Source organism: Plutella xylostella, chromosome 9 (genome assembly GCF_932276165.1).
Source record: "Plutella xylostella chromosome 9, ilPluXylo3.1, whole genome shotgun sequence".
NCBI lineage: Eukaryota > Metazoa > Arthropoda > Insecta > Lepidoptera > Plutellidae > Plutella > Plutella xylostella.
Window position 1 is genome coordinate 3,388,104 of NC_063989.1, and position 20,574 is coordinate 3,408,677.

General features: G+C 36.9%; 2 protein-coding genes across 6 annotated transcripts in view; one reads left to right on the forward strand and one right to left on the reverse strand.

The window, feature by feature from the left end:
• Nucleotides 1–1,006: 1,006 nt before the first annotated feature.
• Nucleotides 1,007–4,513, reverse strand: LOC105383885 (thiamin pyrophosphokinase 1). Of its 5 annotated transcripts, none has more exons than XM_038108973.2 (7): nucleotides 4,363–4,513; nucleotides 4,091–4,250; nucleotides 3,698–3,856; nucleotides 2,996–3,033; nucleotides 2,604–2,690; nucleotides 1,948–2,227; nucleotides 1,007–1,769 (listed from the first exon to the last, which is right to left on the reverse strand). In XM_038108973.2, exons 1-7 carry the CDS (start codon nucleotides 4,393–4,395, stop codon nucleotides 1,642–1,644), a joined length of 885 nt encoding a protein of 294 aa, XP_037964901.2. In that variant the 5' UTR covers nucleotides 4,396–4,513; the 3' UTR covers nucleotides 1,007–1,641. The 5 variants fall into 5 exon arrangements, with proteins under 5 accessions (XP_037964901.2, XP_037964897.2, XP_037964884.2 ...); XM_038108969.2 differs by having other exon boundaries at nucleotides 4,091–4,253; XM_038108956.2 differs by having other exon boundaries at nucleotides 4,091–4,286.
• Nucleotides 4,514–4,855: 342 nt separating this feature from the next.
• The window catches only part of LOC105383921 (PH and SEC7 domain-containing protein), a 47,741-nt gene continuing 32,022 nt past the window's right edge, over nucleotides 4,856–20,574 (forward strand). The window contains exons 1-7 of the mRNA XM_048623291.1: nucleotides 4,856–5,177; nucleotides 10,862–10,928; nucleotides 12,112–12,165; nucleotides 12,716–12,770; nucleotides 13,588–13,724; nucleotides 15,294–15,441; nucleotides 17,470–17,586. Coding sequence (XP_048479248.1) covers nucleotides 5,043–5,177; nucleotides 10,862–10,928; nucleotides 12,112–12,165; nucleotides 12,716–12,770; nucleotides 13,588–13,724; nucleotides 15,294–15,441; nucleotides 17,470–17,586 — 713 coding nt within the window. The 5' untranslated portion in view covers nucleotides 4,856–5,042. The remainder of the gene's footprint in view (nucleotides 5,178–10,861; nucleotides 10,929–12,111; nucleotides 12,166–12,715; nucleotides 12,771–13,587; nucleotides 13,725–15,293; nucleotides 15,442–17,469; nucleotides 17,587–20,574) is intronic.

The window sequence follows — 20,574 nt, forward strand, 5'->3', positions numbered from 1 at the left end:
CTAAATTTCTAAAGAGTTATGATGGGCATTGTCCCTGGAAGCACGGCTCCATTGAAACTGGTAAAGCTACCGCCCATTTCAGCTTTACTAATGATGTCATATTTTATATTACTTTGTCCCATTTCGGCCTGAATGTCAGAAACACTTTACCTACCTACTGTACCTACCTCCTAGGTACAGTAAAGTGCAGATAAACCTGACCCCTCTTAGAAGCATTGTTACTATGAGAGGGGGTCGTTTCTCTGCACCTGACCGTACCATACCCTTACTATACCTACATAATCCTAACTAATATTATAAATGCGAAAGTAACTGTGTCTGTCTGTCTGTCTGTTACTCTTTCACGCCAAAACTACTGAACGGATTTTAATGAAATTTGGTATACATATGGTATAGACCCTGGGAAAGAACATATGCTACTTTTTATCCCGGAATTCCCACAGGAAAACTTTTTAAAGCGAAGCGAAGCTCGCGGGCACAGCTAGTATACATATAGATTAAGTGGGTAAGTACTTAGTTACATATATTTCAGACCCTACAAATACAAACTCTACAAAGGTATCAGGATTTAGGACTGTAAGTATGTAAATACTAAGGATGTAGGATGTACTAGATCATCATTGTAGGTAAGAAAATACAGTGATACAACATTTATATCATTTATTAAATTGATTATAAATCAATTATTCAATAGCGTACATATTCAGACTCTCATACTTAGTTAAGTAACGTTTAAATAACTACAAGCTTACAAGGGCGTACCCAGGATTTCAGCTAGGGGGGGGCAGCTCATACCTGTTCAGAGATGATGGTCGGTCGGGTTATATTGAAACATTATAGATAAAATAATATTAAATCAAAATATCTGACTAAAAAGAAAAGATACTTTGTTTCCAACACTTCATATTGCGCACAGTAAGTAACACGTTTTTAATTCCAACTTGTAAGGAAAATTTACGGGGGCAGCTGCCCCCCCTGCTCCTACCTGGGTACGCCCTTGCAAGCTTATTTAACAGCTACTATGAATCAAGTAAGTGCTCTGTTTATTAAAAGTTCAGACGTTATACTTGTAGAAGCTGATATTTAAAAAGTATTTACTTGTAGAATTAGTAGTGTACAAACTGTAAGTGAAGATTTCAGTAAATATCGCAGTACATAAATTTACATTTACAATTTTTCGAACACAGAACTTGTTGACCTTTGATAAACAGGACACTTACCATAAACTGAAATTCACATGAACAGGTCTTAACTTTCAGGTTCAGGCATCTAGTTTATCCCATGGCAGTGCATTTTATTAAATTAATCCTACACTTACCTAATGCCTAGACGCAATTAAGTTCTTAATGATATAAAATAACGTAATTAACAGCAAGTACAAAAGGGTGATGAAACTACATTCTGAATTATTTTTGAGATAAAGTAAAAATATGTAAGTTAGTTTTAAATTTTGTTCTAATATCAGTTTAGTCGTCGATTTTATAAAAATCACATTGATAAACCATGGCCGAGTCATAAATATTTTCCCTAATGGTTTGTAAATATCTTATTTCGACCGGAACCAACAAATAAAGCCACATCCAATAGAAAACGGTTATTTCAGAGTTAAAAACTATTCAGTAAGTACTCTCCATAGCGAAATCACATTAAAATACCAGGTATCTTCATGGACCATAGTATCGTGTGACTGCATTTAACCGTCACTTTTTCAGCTCCACTGAAAGTGTTTGATGTACTCACGAGACATCCAAACTTTAGCGTAGAATTATCTGAAAATTTGAATTAAATTTAAGTCATTTTTTACGTGCCATAATAATTATAGCTTAATAGTTATTATTTTATTTTAATGCTCCAAATAAACACTATAATAGTCTTTATGTATGCTAAAGTGTTTATAATAATGTTACGCCACTGAAAACACTATAACTTTTAGCAATAGTATCTTACCAAGATTCCACTTAAGTCCACTCGTGGTGACACTGTCACAAGTCTCGCCAATAGGAACCAAAGAGCACCACACTCTTTTATGGTTCCTGATTTCCTCTGGGACATGTATCACGTGGTCTCCAGGGTTGAGAAGCCACGACAATGCATCATCAGACAATAGGTAGAGTCCGGTGGAATGGCCTAAGAGGCTCTGCTCTTTAGCAAGGAACAGAGTCTGAATGTTCCCTAGTATTTGGTCCAGGCGGCCTGACGCTTGACCTAGAACAATCACGTGGTCCAACTAGAAGGAATGAAAATCATTATTAATAATATGGTAAAAATATTCAAGGGCTGATCAAAAATCTTCTTCTAGGTAAGCCTCCACCTAGTATGGATCGCATGCAGTATTCTTTGTATAAAAAATCACACAAGTGCGTCCACTTCGGCATTGCCGATGCTGTTTCTTTTTTTATGTCTATTCGTTTGGTGCAATATGTACAATACCGATAGTTTAAAATTTAGAGTGTTTGGAGAAAGTAATACTAGGATTTTACAGTGTGGTTAAAGAAGTAGCCACTAGCCAGACAGATAAGCATCAGTGGCCAAGGTATGCAACGCAAGGCACATTTGATACATCAGAACATAAGCCTAATAATATAATTATTGTAATAACCAACCAGTAATTCATTGCTCTGGCAGTAAGTGTAGAGTTCCATTAGAGCTTTGGTAAAGTCTGTGTGGTTTTGGTCTGGAGTGTGAACTATCTGGAAAATTAATATTTAAATAGTCAGTCCATGAATAAAGTAGGTACAATACATTGAAAGTTACAGTTTATGCATTTTGAATCCCTTTGGTAAATCATGTTGTAGCACTCTAAATTAGTCAAATATTTAGAAATTAATTAATTAAGTTGGAACAATTTGTATTTATTTACATTATATTTGTGTAAAGCATTAGTCTCGAATCGTATGTACCTAATTTTGAATGCAACCTGATTTACTTCCAAAATTTTAAGCATTCCAGACTACCCATTAAAAAGCAGATTGTGTTTTTGTGTTAAGCCACTTACTACACTTGGCTGGTCGGCAAAAGGTGCTGGCCTCAGGCCTAATTTTGAAAAAGAAAGCATAAGTATTTTTATAGAAACAACAAATTAATGAACTTGAATAAATTGGAAATAAGGTATGCCTATTTGCCTAACATTAGTGAATTTAATTTTCATGTTACAATCATCCTATCATGGCTGGAATATAAAGAAGTCTAGTCTAGGCAATTTAGACTGTATTCTCAAACTTAACACTTTAAATGCTGATCACGGACTAGATACATTCTAAATAATATGGCAGCCAATGAATAAGAGGCTTGGCAGTCAAAGGGTTAACTCTCAAAGTCATAATGTAAGGTTTAAAAAGACAAAACAGCTAACACAAGATTATTATAATGATTTTTTTTCCTTTTTGAATCTGCCATCAGTGAGCCAGACTTTTATAAGATTTGTGCAGAGATCATTGACTTTCAGAGAGATCTGACCATAGTCAGATTACCTATTTAGGTATGCAGCACATTTGCTAGATTCTTATAACTCATGCAGATAAAGAAAAATTAGTGAAAGTTGGGAAGAGTATTGGCATTTATTGTAGTGAGATAGCATGAGTTAAGCTAAGCATTTCAAGTAGTTTCTTTATCTGTAGTGTTATTATGTGAAACAGTGTATGAATATAATTATTATGATGAAGGAGGCACAGAATAAATAGAAATTTCACCTCACAACCTTGCTTTTTATATTTCTCCAATGTGTCTTCTGTTATTGAGTCAAAGTCTCCAGTAACCAAGTCAGGTCTTTTCATATTTGTCTGCATCTCATGAGGTAGATTTCTGACATAGTTGTCCCATTTTGAAGTACCCCCGTCTACTGTTATTCTTACAATTGCTGAAAAAATTATAAATATAGATCATGTGAGAAACTTCAAAGACTGTACTTAATAAAATTGTCACACCAAATATCCCTCCTATCCTCCTTGGGAAACATATTTTACTGATACAAATAAGGTATTTTAAATTTTGAACTATCAAGCCAGCAAAAGGCACTTAATTACCTATAATTATTATGTCTCGCCTCTTCATGTACAAATGAGTTAATAGAAAAGTAGGTTTTGATGCTTACCATTATTCCACAAATTCTCTATGAAGACTTTATCTTGACATACAGGCCGGTTTAGGACCATTATGGCATAATTCGTTGATAAGAAATTGCGATTTGAAAATCTTTCTGGTATATCCCATTTCCAACATCGTGTTGCTGCACATGACGAACCACACATATTCTGCTGTAGATACAAAAATCTTTTTAGTGTTCGGACCAACAAAATATACCCAGAAATTTATCAAAAACTAATGACTACAACTAAAACAGCATTTTACTACATCAAAACATACCGCATTTTTATTTAATAATTTACAAGTGTTCATTGCTTTGTTCGGTGTATCTTTCTTCGGTTAAATTATTTAAGTAACTAGAAAATAAATATTTTATTAAAAATGTTTACAAATCACTAAACATCAAAAATAACCTCAAATCAAAATAACCTCGAACCAACCTCGAACCGAAATGAAAACAAAACAAAAAAAGAAATGTCAATGTCAAAAATATCACTCTTTTGCTCTGTGGTTAAAACTTTTTACCTCAGAATAATAACCACCTTCTCTGACTCTATGACACGCGATGACGCGACTAGTCTCGCCAAACGCAGATTCACGCGCATAATAAACGGTCGGTCTTGCTTTTTGACATCTTTTTGAAAATAACCTAAGATGACGGACACGTCACGTGTTTATTCGTAACTCAGAATAACGTTTTTTCTCCATCTGACACAGAATACCAAAGGAAGAGATGAAGTGACATGAAAGATGTGCTCTATGGTAGAAAAAAAATATAGTCTGTGGTTTCTGGTCGTTGGTGCAAGTGGAGTGCGTTGCGTTTCCTAAATAGTTTTTTTGTGATTTATTTCCTATTTACTCTAATGTTAATAATATTACTCGTTTGTGAGATTCTACTCTGAAGTGGCCAAAGTTAACCACTTTGGAGAAGCTTGAATAAATGCCGCTCTACGCTGAATATGGCCGACGAAAGACTAGTGGTGCTGAATCGCAGTGATAATTTAGGTTTCGGCTTCTCCTTGCTCGGTGAAGCCGGTTTGCCACACATCATTTACGATATCGAAGAAAATTCCCCAGCAGCTCGAAGTGGCGAGGTAAGAATACTGCATCCATATTAGTGCAAGTGAAACACATCAGTTTCTGTATGCATTCCGCAAACTCCAACGTATCACATATTGTTGGTCGTAAGGAAATTTGCAGAATCCTATTAGGTGTGTCTTTATATTGAAACAGTTTTCACCTTACCTACTCTGAAGTAGAGTGCAAATTTCTTGTAATTACCATTGTATTTCAGTAGTAGGTACTAAGATAATTCGACTTTGCTATGTATTCATCTTTGGGCATGCTGAGTTAATTCAAAATGTATTGTGGGACAGAAAACAAAATATCAACAACATTCTTGTTGTTCAATTCTTGTTCATTCCTATTGGGCAGCTGCAAGCTTCAACTAGATGAGAATTTTGAGTAAAGTTATGCTAACGAAGTGCACTGTAATTCATATTTTATATTTTTTGTAAACAATAGCTACTCTCTTTGTTGATATGGCTTATACATTTGCATTTTACAATCACGGATTGGAGTAAAATACCTGGCTACACATTCATTGTGCATAGGAGTTTGAGATCCTGCATACAGTCATTCATTATGTTGTTTCTTAATATGAAGAGGTTTTAGTATTAGATTCAGTTTAAATGAGACAGCGGTAGCTATTTTGAAGGCAGAAATTCTAATTTTAACGCTGTCAAAATGTAAATTGTGCTAGCAAAAATAAACATTTATTGCATTTATTGGAATGCTCATACAGTCAAATTTTAATTAAAGAAATTAAAGTTTGACAGCTCTAAAATAACAAGATGACAAATGAACATCAAAGAGGTTGCAGTGACTGAAATAGTTAATTTAGCTTATTGAAAAATGATATCAAAGTACACTGAGTCTGTGATAACTATTGAGCCTACTTAGTCCGAGTTGCCCTGTACCCCTACTCTTGTAAGGCAATTATTGGTTGTATACAAAATTTAAAAAATATAACTTTTCATCAAAACTATTTGTTAGGTATAAATTATTAAAATTTGTTAAAAATTCATAGTCAATCAGTATTTTATTTTTAAAATGCATGTAAAAGTAAGTAATAAGTGATGATCATAAAAAGTCTTAGCAAAATCACACTCTTTGATGTCAGGACTAGGGAATGCAATCTCGTCTTGCCAAGATTTCGATCTCGCGAGATCTCAGCCATATTTTACGAGATTGAATCTCATCAAATCTTGTACGAGATCTCGCGAGATAACGAGATCGAGAAATGCAGCGTGACGACGTGTTTTTCATGCAAAATATGTGTTTTTTGACAAGCCATTTTCAGACAAACTAACTTGCCTTTCCGTACCTTGATAACTTCATCTTCTACTTAAAAATTATTGTATTTGATTAATACGATCTCGCCACATTTATTTCAAACTTGTAAAGTTAAATTTTTGTTTTTATTTATAAACAGTAATGTTGTATTACTCTTAATTATTGAAACTAAAGCAATACTTAATATAGATCATTATTTTGTTACCAATATTGTATGAATTTGAACTTATTAGCTACAGTAGGGACTTATAATAATTAGGTATAGACATAAACAAATGTTATTAGAGTTAGAGACAAAATAATAAGTACTCTGCTGTTGATTTTTAAAAGAAACTTACATTATTTTAATAACTAATAACAAAGTTACTATTTAATTACAAATCATGTCAGTTACTTGTTCCTAATACAAGCATTTGCATAATGTTTTTATTGACATTCTCCCAATCTCGCGAGATCTCGCGAGATCTCGCGAGACTGCGTTTTGAGTCTCGCGAGATCTCGCTAGATGGAAATCTCGTACGAGATTGCATTCCCTAGTCAGGACCTTATAGTTTGACTGTAAGTAACACTTACTTTTAAAACCTAGAGACATGTCAGCATGAAAAATGCCTTTAATTATTTTAGAAGTTACTTTGAAAAAGGCTGTTGCTGGCCGAGACTAAAGTAAATTCCACAGCCACAGTGCCTCAGGGTTATCTATATGTTTTTCAGGTTGCAAGATAGCTTGTTCTACGTCGATGAGCCCTAGGTGACATATTAAGGCACCCCAGAGATACCTTTTAGAGTCTCTACTAACACCACTTCTGACTAAACACATCTTGCTGTAATTTTGACCTTGCATCATGTTTTTGATATATCTGTATATGCCTTGCTATATTCCCTTGATTTCGAGGGTGGTTGTGGTCATTGGAGCTAGGATAACCGAGGCATGCCTCCTGAGGTAGATATATTTATGATCATAAAATCTAAAGTTGACCAAAGATTATGCTAGATCAGATTTTGTTTCTATCAAATCTTAAACTCATTTTATTGTATTTATCATATCAGTAATTCTGTATGTGTATATCCTGCAAATTGCTTACAACATTTTACCTAAATTACAACAAAATCAAGTGTAGCAATAAAACATATCAAGTAGGTAAGGTACATATCACGATTCAACCAATTAGGAGCGAACAGTGCATGAAATATTGGAAATCTTTTCCCGTCTTGAGTAAATATATGGAGAAAATTCACACATTGACCGGCAAACATGACCTCTTTGATTATTTTATACATGTTACGTCTGAGGTTTATAATTATCCAATTAATTGCTTTCTGTGTGCATATTTAGAATAATTACCTATTTTATCGCTATAGAAGTATGTATACGGGGATAGTATTATTATATGATATGTCTTTAAATATCAGCTTTTGGTACTCCTGTGCAAGCCCTATTAAAGGGTTGGCACTCCGTGGTTTTTATTTAAAATATATCGATAGGAAAGGGCAAGGTTTAGAGGGGGTATACATGAAGTTCGTCGGGCCAGCTAGTAGGTACATTATAAAGTCGATACAAAACAACGTCACGTAATATGTATAAAAACACTGCATTCCTATTAACAATGATATCAAATACCGCAAAATTATACATTCACTTGGAATAAAAAGATGACACATTCATATTATGGTTAGTAAATATTAGTGTTATCTGCTCTTTTATTAAGCCTGCATTAAGTTTAGCGTTCTAGTTTGTATGATTTGGCAAATGCTATCGCGACATTTACTTTACGTAATAAAATAACACTTACCATTTCATTCAACACTTTCACTACGTGCGCAAGAGCAGAGTTTATATTTAAATAATTAACATTGAAATGCTTCGTGTGGGAACTAAATCGAGATTTTCGGCACTTTAACTAAGCATACAATCTATATCGTCTATAATCACCATTTAAGGATTTGCTCAATAAACTCATTTTTCATACGTCATAATCGTTACCTAAATAAAATGGTTGCTGTCTCTGTCTTATGCAAATATTCAGACGCGACAGCATCAGAATTATTCTCCAGAGAACTTTTATCTGACAATTGCAAAATCTTAATCACACAGTCCCATTTTTTTTTGTAAACAGTCAATATCTACGCTTCTTTTTTGAATGGATGGTAAAATAAACTTACGAACTTACATTCTAATTACCCTATATATAAATGTACACAGACTAATAACTAGTATCTTTCTTATTTAACAATCGTGACGGTTGTTCTATTTTGTGTTACCCTTTTCACAAAGGTTGTAAAAAAACTCCTTTTGAATTAAAAATGAACAGACTGAATTGAACTTCGTTCATTACAACCAGCAAAATGTCCGGAATTCTCCTTTCAGGACCCACTATGAATACAAAGTTACGTACACTGAAAGGTCATGTTGAAATAACTTCTAAATCTATGAAAGCCGTAGCTATATTTTGCATTGAAACAATAGCTTTGAATTGTGTATTTTGTGTACGGTCTTTCCAGTCCCATACCCATAGAATAGCTCGTTATTGAGTGACGTGAATTTCGTTGCCTACAATCAGGCACTACATTTTCTCTGATTTGACCACAGTAACAGACCCTTAGCCCAGCTCAGAATTTATTACCTAAACACTAGCGAGATCATCACATAATAAACTTTAGTGATAAAATATCTATAGGTAGCAGTATACTCGTAATGAGGAGTTTAAATACTCTTTCCACATTATCATAATGTAGGGTACATCGTCCACATACCCAATGATATCATTAGAACTGAAAGAGGCATTCTCTACCTTTTGAAAGATTCAGATTTTAGGTAGGCATTATAATGCAGCACTGTAGGTATTAAGTAGTCACAAGTGCGTGCGTAGGACAATGCGTTCGAAACACAGCACGAATGAGTATTTTTTTTCGTATCTCGCTCTGTTTGCTTTCCTCCGAAGCTTCTTCCACGATTATCTTTCAGACAGTTCCGTCTAATTTGTCCCTAAGCCCAATCCATTAGCGTCTCCAGACATCGTGACAACACTCGTTGGGCACCTACTCCGGATTTGCGATGATGAGCTTTTGTCACGTCCTGCTGCAAAGTCATCTAGTGCCATTACTTCATTAGAATCGCTCTTTGCGTATTCTCGATGTGGAACTTTTTGTTCGCAAATACGAAGTGAGCTCTCGGGGTGGGCGTCTGTGATATTTGTTCGTCCTTTGCGTGGGCTGGGTGCTGTACTGTTTGGTTTAGGAATGTTAGAATACTTTCTCAATCATCATTATCAGCATGTACCTACTCTAGAAATAATTATTCTAGTATTTATAATTTATCTATTGGTGGTATAGCTATTCCTAGGAGCCGGTATATATAGCATCTGTGTTGGTTTCTCTGTCACTTAAATCTTCTTACTGAATATTAAAGCAATTATTCTGCATACTGGGCATACACTGCACTGCACTTGAGTCAAACCTAATTACTTAAGAAATTAGTGCAGATAATACCATTAAACAGATAAAACACATAAAGTGTGTACAGTCGAAGTGTAATAAGCTTACTTTGCTGGTGTATTTTCATGCATAAGACAGTATAGTATACATCAAAGAGTTCCTACATTTTACTATAGTATGTAATTTAGGTATACTATACCTAAATTACATACTGTGTACTCTACTATGCTTGCTTATACTGTAATACGAGTTTTTTTTATTGCTTTTGTATTGATTGCATTAAATTACATCTACGAATTCTTTGAATGATTGAGAGCCAAGTTATTTTTATATGAGTAAATATCGTACTTCTTGCGTAATTTTTGTTTTAAATTGCTTTGTTTCATTCATGCATCAGAGACAATGTTTGGTTGCTGCTTTGATATTCAAATGAGGGTATTATGAAGTGAACCCACCGGGGACTTATGTCACTGCACTAGCTGTTCTATATGAATATTATGTATCTCTGTCTGTCTCGTGCTATTATCTAATAATCGTAGTAGTACTTAGGTATTATTAGTTTGACAATATTTTTTCTTTAAACTTTATGTGTTTAATTATGTTATGGCTTTATGATCATTAAGTTAAATATGATGGTTATACCAGCCTTTAAGTGCTAGCTTCACTTAACGTTTTCCTGTGGAAATTTCGGGATAAAAAATGCGCTTTCAAACTCTCGCGCATTCTATAAAATTTCATAAAATACCAAACGAATTTTGTATGACTCATGACAAATTTTATCATGAATCTCCAATGTCATTTCATTATGATATCATCATCGCCAATTTTCATAGCAATTCAAAATCAAAATAGGATAAACATAGTGCGCTATGCGCAACTAGGAGTACTAGGGCTGCATTAATGTAAAGGAGCGGGTTGGCCCGTCATCGATGCATAATACATAATAAAATGTGCATTGATAGCGGGAAGCTGATATATTATCCAATTACAGGTCGAGGCGGGAGACGTATTGCTCAAGGTTAATGGAACTGACGTGAACCGGTTCACGACCAAAGAAGGTAAGGAATTCGCAATTTTGTCTCCCACAATACCCATAGGAGTAATAGCCCCGATCTTGCAGTGGTATTCCGATATTCGGCTTTTTTCGCTTCCTACACATGTGACTGTTGGGTACCTACCTACTATCTACGCTTTTATAAACACATTTGGGATTTCATTAATTAACTGAGTCATGAAAATCTTCTAAGGAGACGTTGGTTTTGTTGGCAAATTTATTACTGGCTTGCGCCGTTATTTTAAAGTGATCTTAAACTCTTAACAATATCTCTGTTTCTTGCACACTCAAAAACCCATGAGTCTTGTTCATTTCCAAACGCTTAGGGTGCTTTTCCACCAGAGATGTGCTATGCTACGATGCTATGGATGCGTTTGATATCCACCAATCATATTACACCAAGCACATAGCTTAGCACTGGTGGAAACGGATTCAACTAAGATATGTTTTTTGTATGGAATGATGCGTGCTATGGATGTGTGCTATGGATGCGTGCTATGGATGCGTGCTATGGATATGTGCTATGGACCATCGCGAGTGGTGTAGCCGCCCCCGTCGTTTCCCCACTATCGATACATAGCATAGCTCGAGATGCGCATCTTTCTCGCACAGCTACTTTGCGGCGGCGCATCTTCGTAGCGCATCTTCCTCGCACAGCTACCTAGCGTAGTATTGGTGGAAACGGTCACATATTTTCGTAGCGTAGATATCACATCTTCGCAGCATAGCTGCATAGCACATCTCTGGTGGAAAAGCACCCTTAATTCGCGTGTCTCATAAGTGACTTTCGTAGGCACAAATTCCGACTGCATGTATTTGTTAATCTGTCCGCTGACACGCAAAGTTCCAATTAACTTTTAAAATCGCCTAGATTGAATTAAACCCCGAAAAATATTTCCCTCTTCCAACCATTTTAACTTGTTGATGAGAATCTGGTTTACTTAAATATAGAGATGTTAATCTTAAAGCGAGATTTATGTTTACATTAAACAGGGCCAGTAAAATATGAGTAGACAACAGAAGAAATGCAGAAAATTTGTTCTATGCATCTTCCACCTTATCGAACGTTCATTCAAAACAAAGAGCTACGTTGTACGCTATGCAATGTTTATGGATTTATATGCTTATCAGTATGCTTTTGTTATTTTTCTACAGTGAAGATTTTAATCAATATGATTTTGTTTTAGTACTGAAATGTTTGCGACTATCGACCGATCCTGTTACTTTAAGACTAAGAAAGGGTGAGTTATGTTCTTTGTAACTAGAACTAGGTGCTAACTACATGCCAAATGTCCATCACGGTGTAACGATAGCATCATGATTATTCATAAATGCATATTTGTATCGATACTTTATTTATTACACCACGTATTGTTGAATAGACTATAGGTAGTTAGACTAATTGCATACCTTTCATAAAAGCGTGAACTTAATCTATTTAAAAGCCACAGTTTTTGAATAGTTGACTTCAGTAAAACAATCTAAAAATACTGTATTAAACCTAAGTATCAGTTCTCCAGGGTTACCAGAAGAGTCTAGAGTTATAGTCACGGCTTAGGTACAGCGATTTCATTCTCACAGCTAATAGTCACCACTATAACTACTTACAATTAATTACTAAACAACTAATCCTAGTTTATTTTTACTAGTATGTAACGATTCTATTCCGTACGTAGTAAGATATAAGTTGAACTACAAGATATGAGTGGGATCGACTGTACTTAGTACTAATTTGTTGTGACTGATGCGACGCGTATCTCGTAATTTAATAGGTTTCTTGTTTGTTTTCAGACCCACAGGTTAAAGCCAGTATAAAGAGATATCTAGCTACTCGAAAAAATGACAAGTAAGTTTATTACTAACAGCTTTCGTATTTCGAAATTATTATATTTATTTTTCTCTACTGCTGCCCTTAATCCTTTAATGGTATTATTAAAGGTTTAAATGTTTTATCATTGAGCAATTCTTTCTAATCCGCCCACTATCTTATTATCTGTTAAAGAAGCGTCAAGAATGCCACATTATCCTATCTATTATGACAAGGTTTTGTTCCTACGTCGTCGTATACAGGAAGGACTTAAAATCGAATTTCGGAAGTGAACCCTCGAGCAAAACCGTAGATTTCCGTCCATTGATAAGCGTTTACTACGAGCATATGACACGGGGCGGTGGGGTCGGCCCCTCGCTCTTGACATGCCTTCCATGGCTTCAATATTGGAATATTCTCCTGAAGCACCCAAGCGAATAACAACCTTATACGTATACAAAACAGACCATGCCGCCACCTCCTCGCCCATCCATCCATTAAAATCGTGTCTCGTGTCCGCCCCATTATTTTCGTCCGCATTTCATTTACGAACAGTAACGCTGTTTGCCTCTAAATTAGTCATTTGAAGGTCTCCGCATGCTACCAAGAGGATTACTTAATTCATTCCCTCCAATAACACGTCTAATAGCGATGTACCAACTTAAGTGGAACCGCTAAAGTTTTGCCGGAAAATATTATTGGTGTGAACACTGTCGTATGGATCCATCTCGATAAATGCAACGGCTTTAGTTTGACGTGCAGCTGCCAAATGGTTGTTTTTCAAGTTTTCCGTCTCGCTTTCGTCTTTCACTTGTTTACTCACATTTACTTATGTTGTTGTTGTTTTGTTGCTTAGGTCTGGGTCGTCGCCTCCGTCGAGTAACTCCAACAGTACGCACAGCAACAGTAACTCTAAGAGCAGCAAGTCCAGCAACGGGTCAAGAGTTTCTGGCGAGAGCTGCGAGGCTCTGCTGACTGAAGACCGCGTGCCAGGTATGGTTTAGTGATTGAACTGAAAATTACGAGAACTCTAAATGAAATAATTTCATTGCGGAAATGAAGGGTGTTGCAGAAAACTACTGGAAAATCACCCCTTTTAAACTGTTTTGAAATAAACCACAAAAATAATTATGTATCCTGTCTGTATTTTGCGTGTATTAGGTATTGTGTGTTTACAATAATTGGTAAAAGCACTGAAGTCCAAAGGCCCGGGTTGATATTCATCTCGGGTGTTGAATGTATCCGAAGGAAAGAAATAGGATTCCTTAAATAAAGTAATACACCGTACTACATTGACATTTTACATAAGGCCATAACATAATCTGAAGCACTTTCTTGAAGTTGTGCACATTGAGTTTTTGTTACATAAACTTTGTGTAATGCGACAGTATTGCAATGATTATACTCAAGTTATCGACAATGTGGATTGACCATTATCTCGTCGTGATAGATAGACGTGCGTAATAAACGATACCAGCTGCTACATACCATAATAATGGGCAAAGTGGAAGGAAAGAGAAGGCCTGGAAGGAGAAAATTGACGTGGCTGTGCAACATCAAAGAGTGGACCGGTGTAAAAACCGTGGAAGAATTATTTAAAACAGCCAGGAATAGAGAGCGCTGCAAAGAGCTGACTGCCAACCTTCAATGATGGAGAGGCACTATAAGAAGAAGAAGATAGATAGACATACATGTGTAGGTATCATCACCGGAGCTGTAGCATGAATCAATGTTATTGTTATTTCCCTATACGCGGTGCGTTCAAGATAAAAATAATCTAACTCGACGTGAATCTCAATTATTTCATTGAACTGGATGAATAGCTATGAAGCATAGCGGGGTTGGATACATAAATATTCCGTATGAGTCATGTGACTGACGCCCTCCCTGGAGGCAGTGAGCGTGACGGAACCAGACGCCTTATTGCTCGAATTAACAGCGATCACTATTATAATGTGTAATGTAATGTAGAACGTTAATTAATCGATATTTTTGTGAGGATCACATGTTTATTTGAGAGGCTAATTATGGTTTGCCCACTGGTTTCACCTCGCTAGCAGACATTAGATAAAATTATCACCTAAACGCTTTATAAAATTAATGGTAGGTACCTATATGTATGTATTATTATGTTCTTGATGGCATGCCACGCAAGTTAATTTCCGTGAAATACCTACTATTCGTAACTATTACTCTGGAGATGTTTTGTAACCCGTACCTACCATTGAACTTTTCGATCGAATGTCCGATTCTATTCGATAAATACTGCAGAATAATTGCATAGATTTCATCATCTAGATCGTATATAGCATTGTTATCGACGTATATACCATATCGTTTATCACAGGCCTCATTAATCACATAGTGTGTTTAACGTGAATCGCGATATTGCTCCGTTTATCCACGACCATAAAGATTCCATGCAGCCGGCACAGAGGTTAATAGAGTGTCAAGTTTAACGAAAATATTTCTTTTCAAATTGTACTGTTCGCCTTGTCATCAAAATTCTACCAGGATACCACGATTCCGAGATGATAATGACAATCTTCATTTTATTTTCAGAGCTATCAACAGTCGAGCGTCGCCCGCGCGCCAACCAGCCCAAGTTCGAGGCGTACATGATGACGGGCGACCTCATCCTCAACCTGTCGCGGGTGGAGCACGCGCACCACAACCTGTATGCGCCCGCGCACCGCACGCACTATCACAGGTACACCAATAGCGAGCGAGCGGCATAGGGCGCACCAATGACGTCGCTCGCCTTGACCTACGAATAGAAAATACTTCTGCTCTGCTATCTGGCCGTCGCTGTCATTACAAGTAGACCAATAGCGAGCGAGCTGCATAGTCAGTATAGACGAATAGCGATCGAGCGGTATGGCGTACCAATGGCGTCGCTCGCCTTGACCTACGCCTAAAAATACTTCTGCTTTACTATCTAGCCGTTCGCTATATCATTAAAGGGTGGAACTTTATAAGTAACTGTCGCAAGCCAGGTTAGGTCTTTACAAGACCAGTTAGCAGATCTGAAATCAACGGCAATGGGGAATTATTGATAAAATTCCACCCTTTAGAGAGCCCTATATCATCCCAAGTTCGAGGCGTACATGATGACAGGAGACCTCATCCTCAACCTGTCGCGGGTGGAGCACGCGCACCACAACCTGTATGCGCCCGCGCACCGCACGCACTATCACAGGTAGACCAATAGCGAGCGAGCAGAACAGTCAGTATAGACGAATAGCGACTCAGTGGTATGGCGCGCACCAATGGTGTCGCTCGCCTTGATCTATGTCTAAAATATACTTCTGCTATACTATCTAGCCGTCGCTCTTTCATTAAAGGTTGGAACTTTATCAGTAACCGTTGCATTGTAAGCTAGGTCATTATAGGACCAGTTAGCAGCTCTGAAATCAACGGCAAAGGGAAAGTTATTGATAAAAGTCCACCCTGTATCAGCCCAAGTTCGAGGCGTGCATGATGACGGGAGACCTCATCCTCAACCTGTCGCGGGTGGAGCACGCGCACCACAACCTGTATGCGCCGGCGCACCGCACGCACTATCACAGGTAGACCAATAGCGAGCGAGCTTCATAGCGCGCACCAATAGCGTCGCTTGACGCACTCCACCGTGCCTCACAAAATAACTTCTGCGGCACTAGCAAGCAACCTATACCTAGGGTGAAATTTTATCAGTGACTGCCCCGTCCCCAAGTCAATATAAGTACCTGAGATACTAAGCTACTTTCAATATGTGTCCTGCTCGGAAATCAATGAGAACGTTACTGATAAAATTCCATTCACAACACGGCGTAAATGCTTGGTTGCACGTTTACGAAATTGCGGTGTTGACGGTACCTACGGTCGTATATTAACTTTGAGAAAACTGTGTTAATTATTTTTAATTTGCACTTTGAAATAAACACATACCTACTTACATGAAGATAAACTTAGTAAACAGTCATAAAAATGGCAATAAGTCTAGTTTATCGGTTTCGGGCATAACGTTGGAGTAGTAGTAGCAATTAATTTTTATTATTAAAAACTTTTGTTATCCATTTACGCAGTGTAGTAAAGGATTACCGAGCAAACACAATCAATTATTTCCGCTGAAATGAGTTTCGTTCTGCTCGTGAAAAGAATATAATATTACAGTCGGAATTATTAAATATGTAGTACAGTAGACTTTATAAAAATGTATTGTAACTGTAGTAGTTATAAAAATAGGTTATAGAATACTTGAAGCGAATGAGCGTAAAACTAGGCTTTAGATCGATTTAACCGGTTCTTGTCACCGCTAAGAATACTCTTTGTAACAAACCATACCTTTCGATTTCCATTTCATTTCATTACAGATAGGCACAGTCATAGTCCGTTGTTAATATTAAAAAGTATGCTCAAATTTTTCATCTTCCGGAAGCTGCATTATAGATAATTATGAAATTCACATACCGACTTTTATTAGTGTGTGCAATCTTGTTTGTAACTACTTGTTGCGTTCATGCAAACACGGAATGAAAAACAAGACTTATCCATAAAATACACTAGTTATCCTACTGCTTGCTCATAACTAATAATAGATAGTTAGAATTAAGTCCCTTTTGTAATTTCAAATATGACAGCATGTTGTGAATGAATAAATAAATGAAATGAAATGATACACTAAATTTTAATACAAAACCCACCGTACTAACAACAAATGCATTAAATTCTAATACAAAAACCCTCCATATTCCAGATACAACTCAACGCCAGCATCACCCAGTGAGACCCGCGTGGCGGCACGCGCGGAGCTGGCGCAGCGACACAACTCCTCCCCGGACACCGGCCTCATCGGCAACCATGTCTCCAAACTGTGAGTAGAAAGAAAGAAAGATAGAAAGAAAGATACATTTATTTGAGACACTGAGACAGAATAATAAGACAGAAAAAGAAAAAGAAACACTAGAACTAGAAGAAAAAGCGACACTATGCCTCCAAACTGTAAGTGACACTATGTAACTTACATACATGATGATGTGAATACACTCGGCCAGCGAGACACAACACTCCCCCGACACCGGCCTCATCGGCAACCATGCCTCCAAACTGTAAGTGACACTATGCCTCCAAACTGTAAGTGACACTATGCCTCCAAACTGTAAGTGACACTATGCCTCCAAACTGTAAGTGACACTATGCCTCCAAACTGTAAGTGATGCTATGCCTCCAAACTGTAAGTGACACTATGCCTCCAAACTGTAAGTGACACTATGCCTCCAAACTGTAAGTGACACTATGCCTCCAAACTGTAAGTGACACTATGTAACTGTCATACATGATGATGTGAATACACTCGGCCAGCGACACAACTCCTCACCGACACCGGCCTCATCGGTAACCATGCCTCCAAACTGTAAGTGACACCCAAAGTTTTATTTTTTGGTTCTCTGGCTCCAAAGAGTGCCACTATGCCTCCTAACTGTAAGTGACACTATGCCTCCAAACTGTAAGTGACACTATGCCTTCCAAAGTTTAAATGACTCTATGGCTACACAGAGCGCCACTATGCCTACAAACTGAAAAAAGTGCCACTCTGCCTCTTAAGGCTGTCACTAAAGCTGGAAGAAAATCAGAATCTGTCAAATCTAGTGAGGGGGGGTTGAGGTATGCGGGGCGTTCTACGGACAATGACATGAAATTTTAACATAGTACTCGAAAACATAAAAGTGAAGACATGCCACTTTGTTAAAAATATACTAAGTAAGTAATATTGTTTTGTGATACGAAAATATTTATTTTTATTTGAAAGTATTTTTAATATTTAATAATTAATTATATATAAAGTCGTACCCGTGCCGATATTTATACAGGTTGTTGCAAAAAGGGTTTAATACTATGCCGAAACTTACGTGTGCAGCATGTTATTGATGTTATTTCTAAGCCAGGAAATGAAATCAGAATGTAAAAAAATCGCGAAAATATTATCAGAGTTTAATAGTTCAGGGTGTTGTATTAAACTCTGCCCCCGTGTACCTAATGTGAGATGTCCCCACATATTTATTATTATTATTATTTATTTTATCCTACGTAATTTTTTATATTCATGAAAAAAACGCTTCTTCATATAATTTTTTTTTGGTCACGTGACCTTTTAGTTAGACGACCTGTTTTTTTTTGGTGTTTCAAAAGCAGAACAGTAGTTTGCAGAACTCTGCATATACAGGGTGTCACAAAAGGTTACGTAGCTGGCAAAGGGATATGGGGAGGTCACCAGAAAAATAATAACATGTAAGTACCCCCGCAAGGGAGTACATTAGTACAAGGCGAGAGTGTGTATTTTTTTTTTAAGTACTTATGTGTATTTGGGATATGATAGAAATAATATTTTTGTTTCTTAAAAACCAAAAAATTTACACCTTGCTGCGCTCTTTTGCTCACTGTAAGTACACCTACAAATATTGCTGTATTAAAAAAAACGGTTTTGTTATAACGATTATAAAAAAAAAGTTATTTTCATGTCAAGGAGTCATTTACCTAATTACGATTTCACTCAACAGCAGGTGAACTGAAAAAATAAGTTCTAGTTCTATCATCACTTTAGATCGCAAACATTGTAACTCCACTTTTCTCGGCGAAAAGTACTCTTTGGTGTCAATAGAAACGTTTTTTGAATTCACATGTTTTCCTCTTTATTCGAAAAAAAAAACTGTATTCCGCATTTTACCATTTGTTTTCCTCTAAACCCCAAACCGTGATTTTTAAACAAGATAACTTAGTAATTATACCCTTTATTCTCATATACAACGTGCGATGTAGGCGAACGTGAACGAAAACTATGCAATAAGCCTTTGTTTTTATTACTACTTTAGTAAATTACAATAACATACTCAACAATGTTAATTTTTTTTTGCAATGTTATGTTGTTAAATTAAGATCTAATATTTTATTAACATGAAGTTACTTTCAACTTTTTTTTGCATCTATGCGTCGAATCACAGCATGACGGCTGCTGCAGCTTCCTGCTGTCCTGTCCTCCAACCAATCCCACCAGTACTGCAGGTTGCGTCGAATACGAGCTGTTCGGTACCGACGAACACTTTAATAATTGTATGTGGGTAGGTTCTTATATTTGTATGTGGGTAGGTTCTTTTATTTTTGACAGCCTACTCAGTCGTTGGCAGCCTCTCGTCGGGTTATCTGCTCTTGTATTTCGGCGCGGTCTCGATATTCGCAATATTTGTATTTTCGGTTAAATATTACCAGCTGCTATTAGGCATTATATTTGTGTATACGATTATAAGTGGACATGTGATTTTGTGTGTGAGAACCTCAAGATTAAAACGGATTACTCAAGCATCGGGAGGGCCCTCCACGCCGAGCTTTGGACCTTGAACCATCACGTGAGCAAAAACCTATATAATATTTATTTTATTAAATATATTTATCCAACACGAGCCATTCTCTTCGACTTGACAAGACAGGTGCTCCCGGAAGGATCATAGATCGCACGGAACCCGTACCGTATAGAGGCAACGGACTCCTTTGCAACAGCCCCCCAGATTCGGAAGTAGCCCATGCACTGCATGGCGAGCACAGCTGCAGCAATTTTTTCGTAATGAATCATTGGGATGTCATCCCCGAAGGAGGCTCTCAGCCTACCTCACGACCTGTGTGACATTAGAAAAATGCACTGTGCTAACGCCGTTTGCGAGCTTGATTTGCAGGACCGCGTTGTATGCCAAGTTCCACAGCAGAGGGGTCCAAGACCTACCGCTGTGGAACTCCGCAACTGAACTTCTTCAGTGAAAACAAACCCTCTCTTTTCGCATCCTTAATGTACTTGTTAGACACGTATGACCTC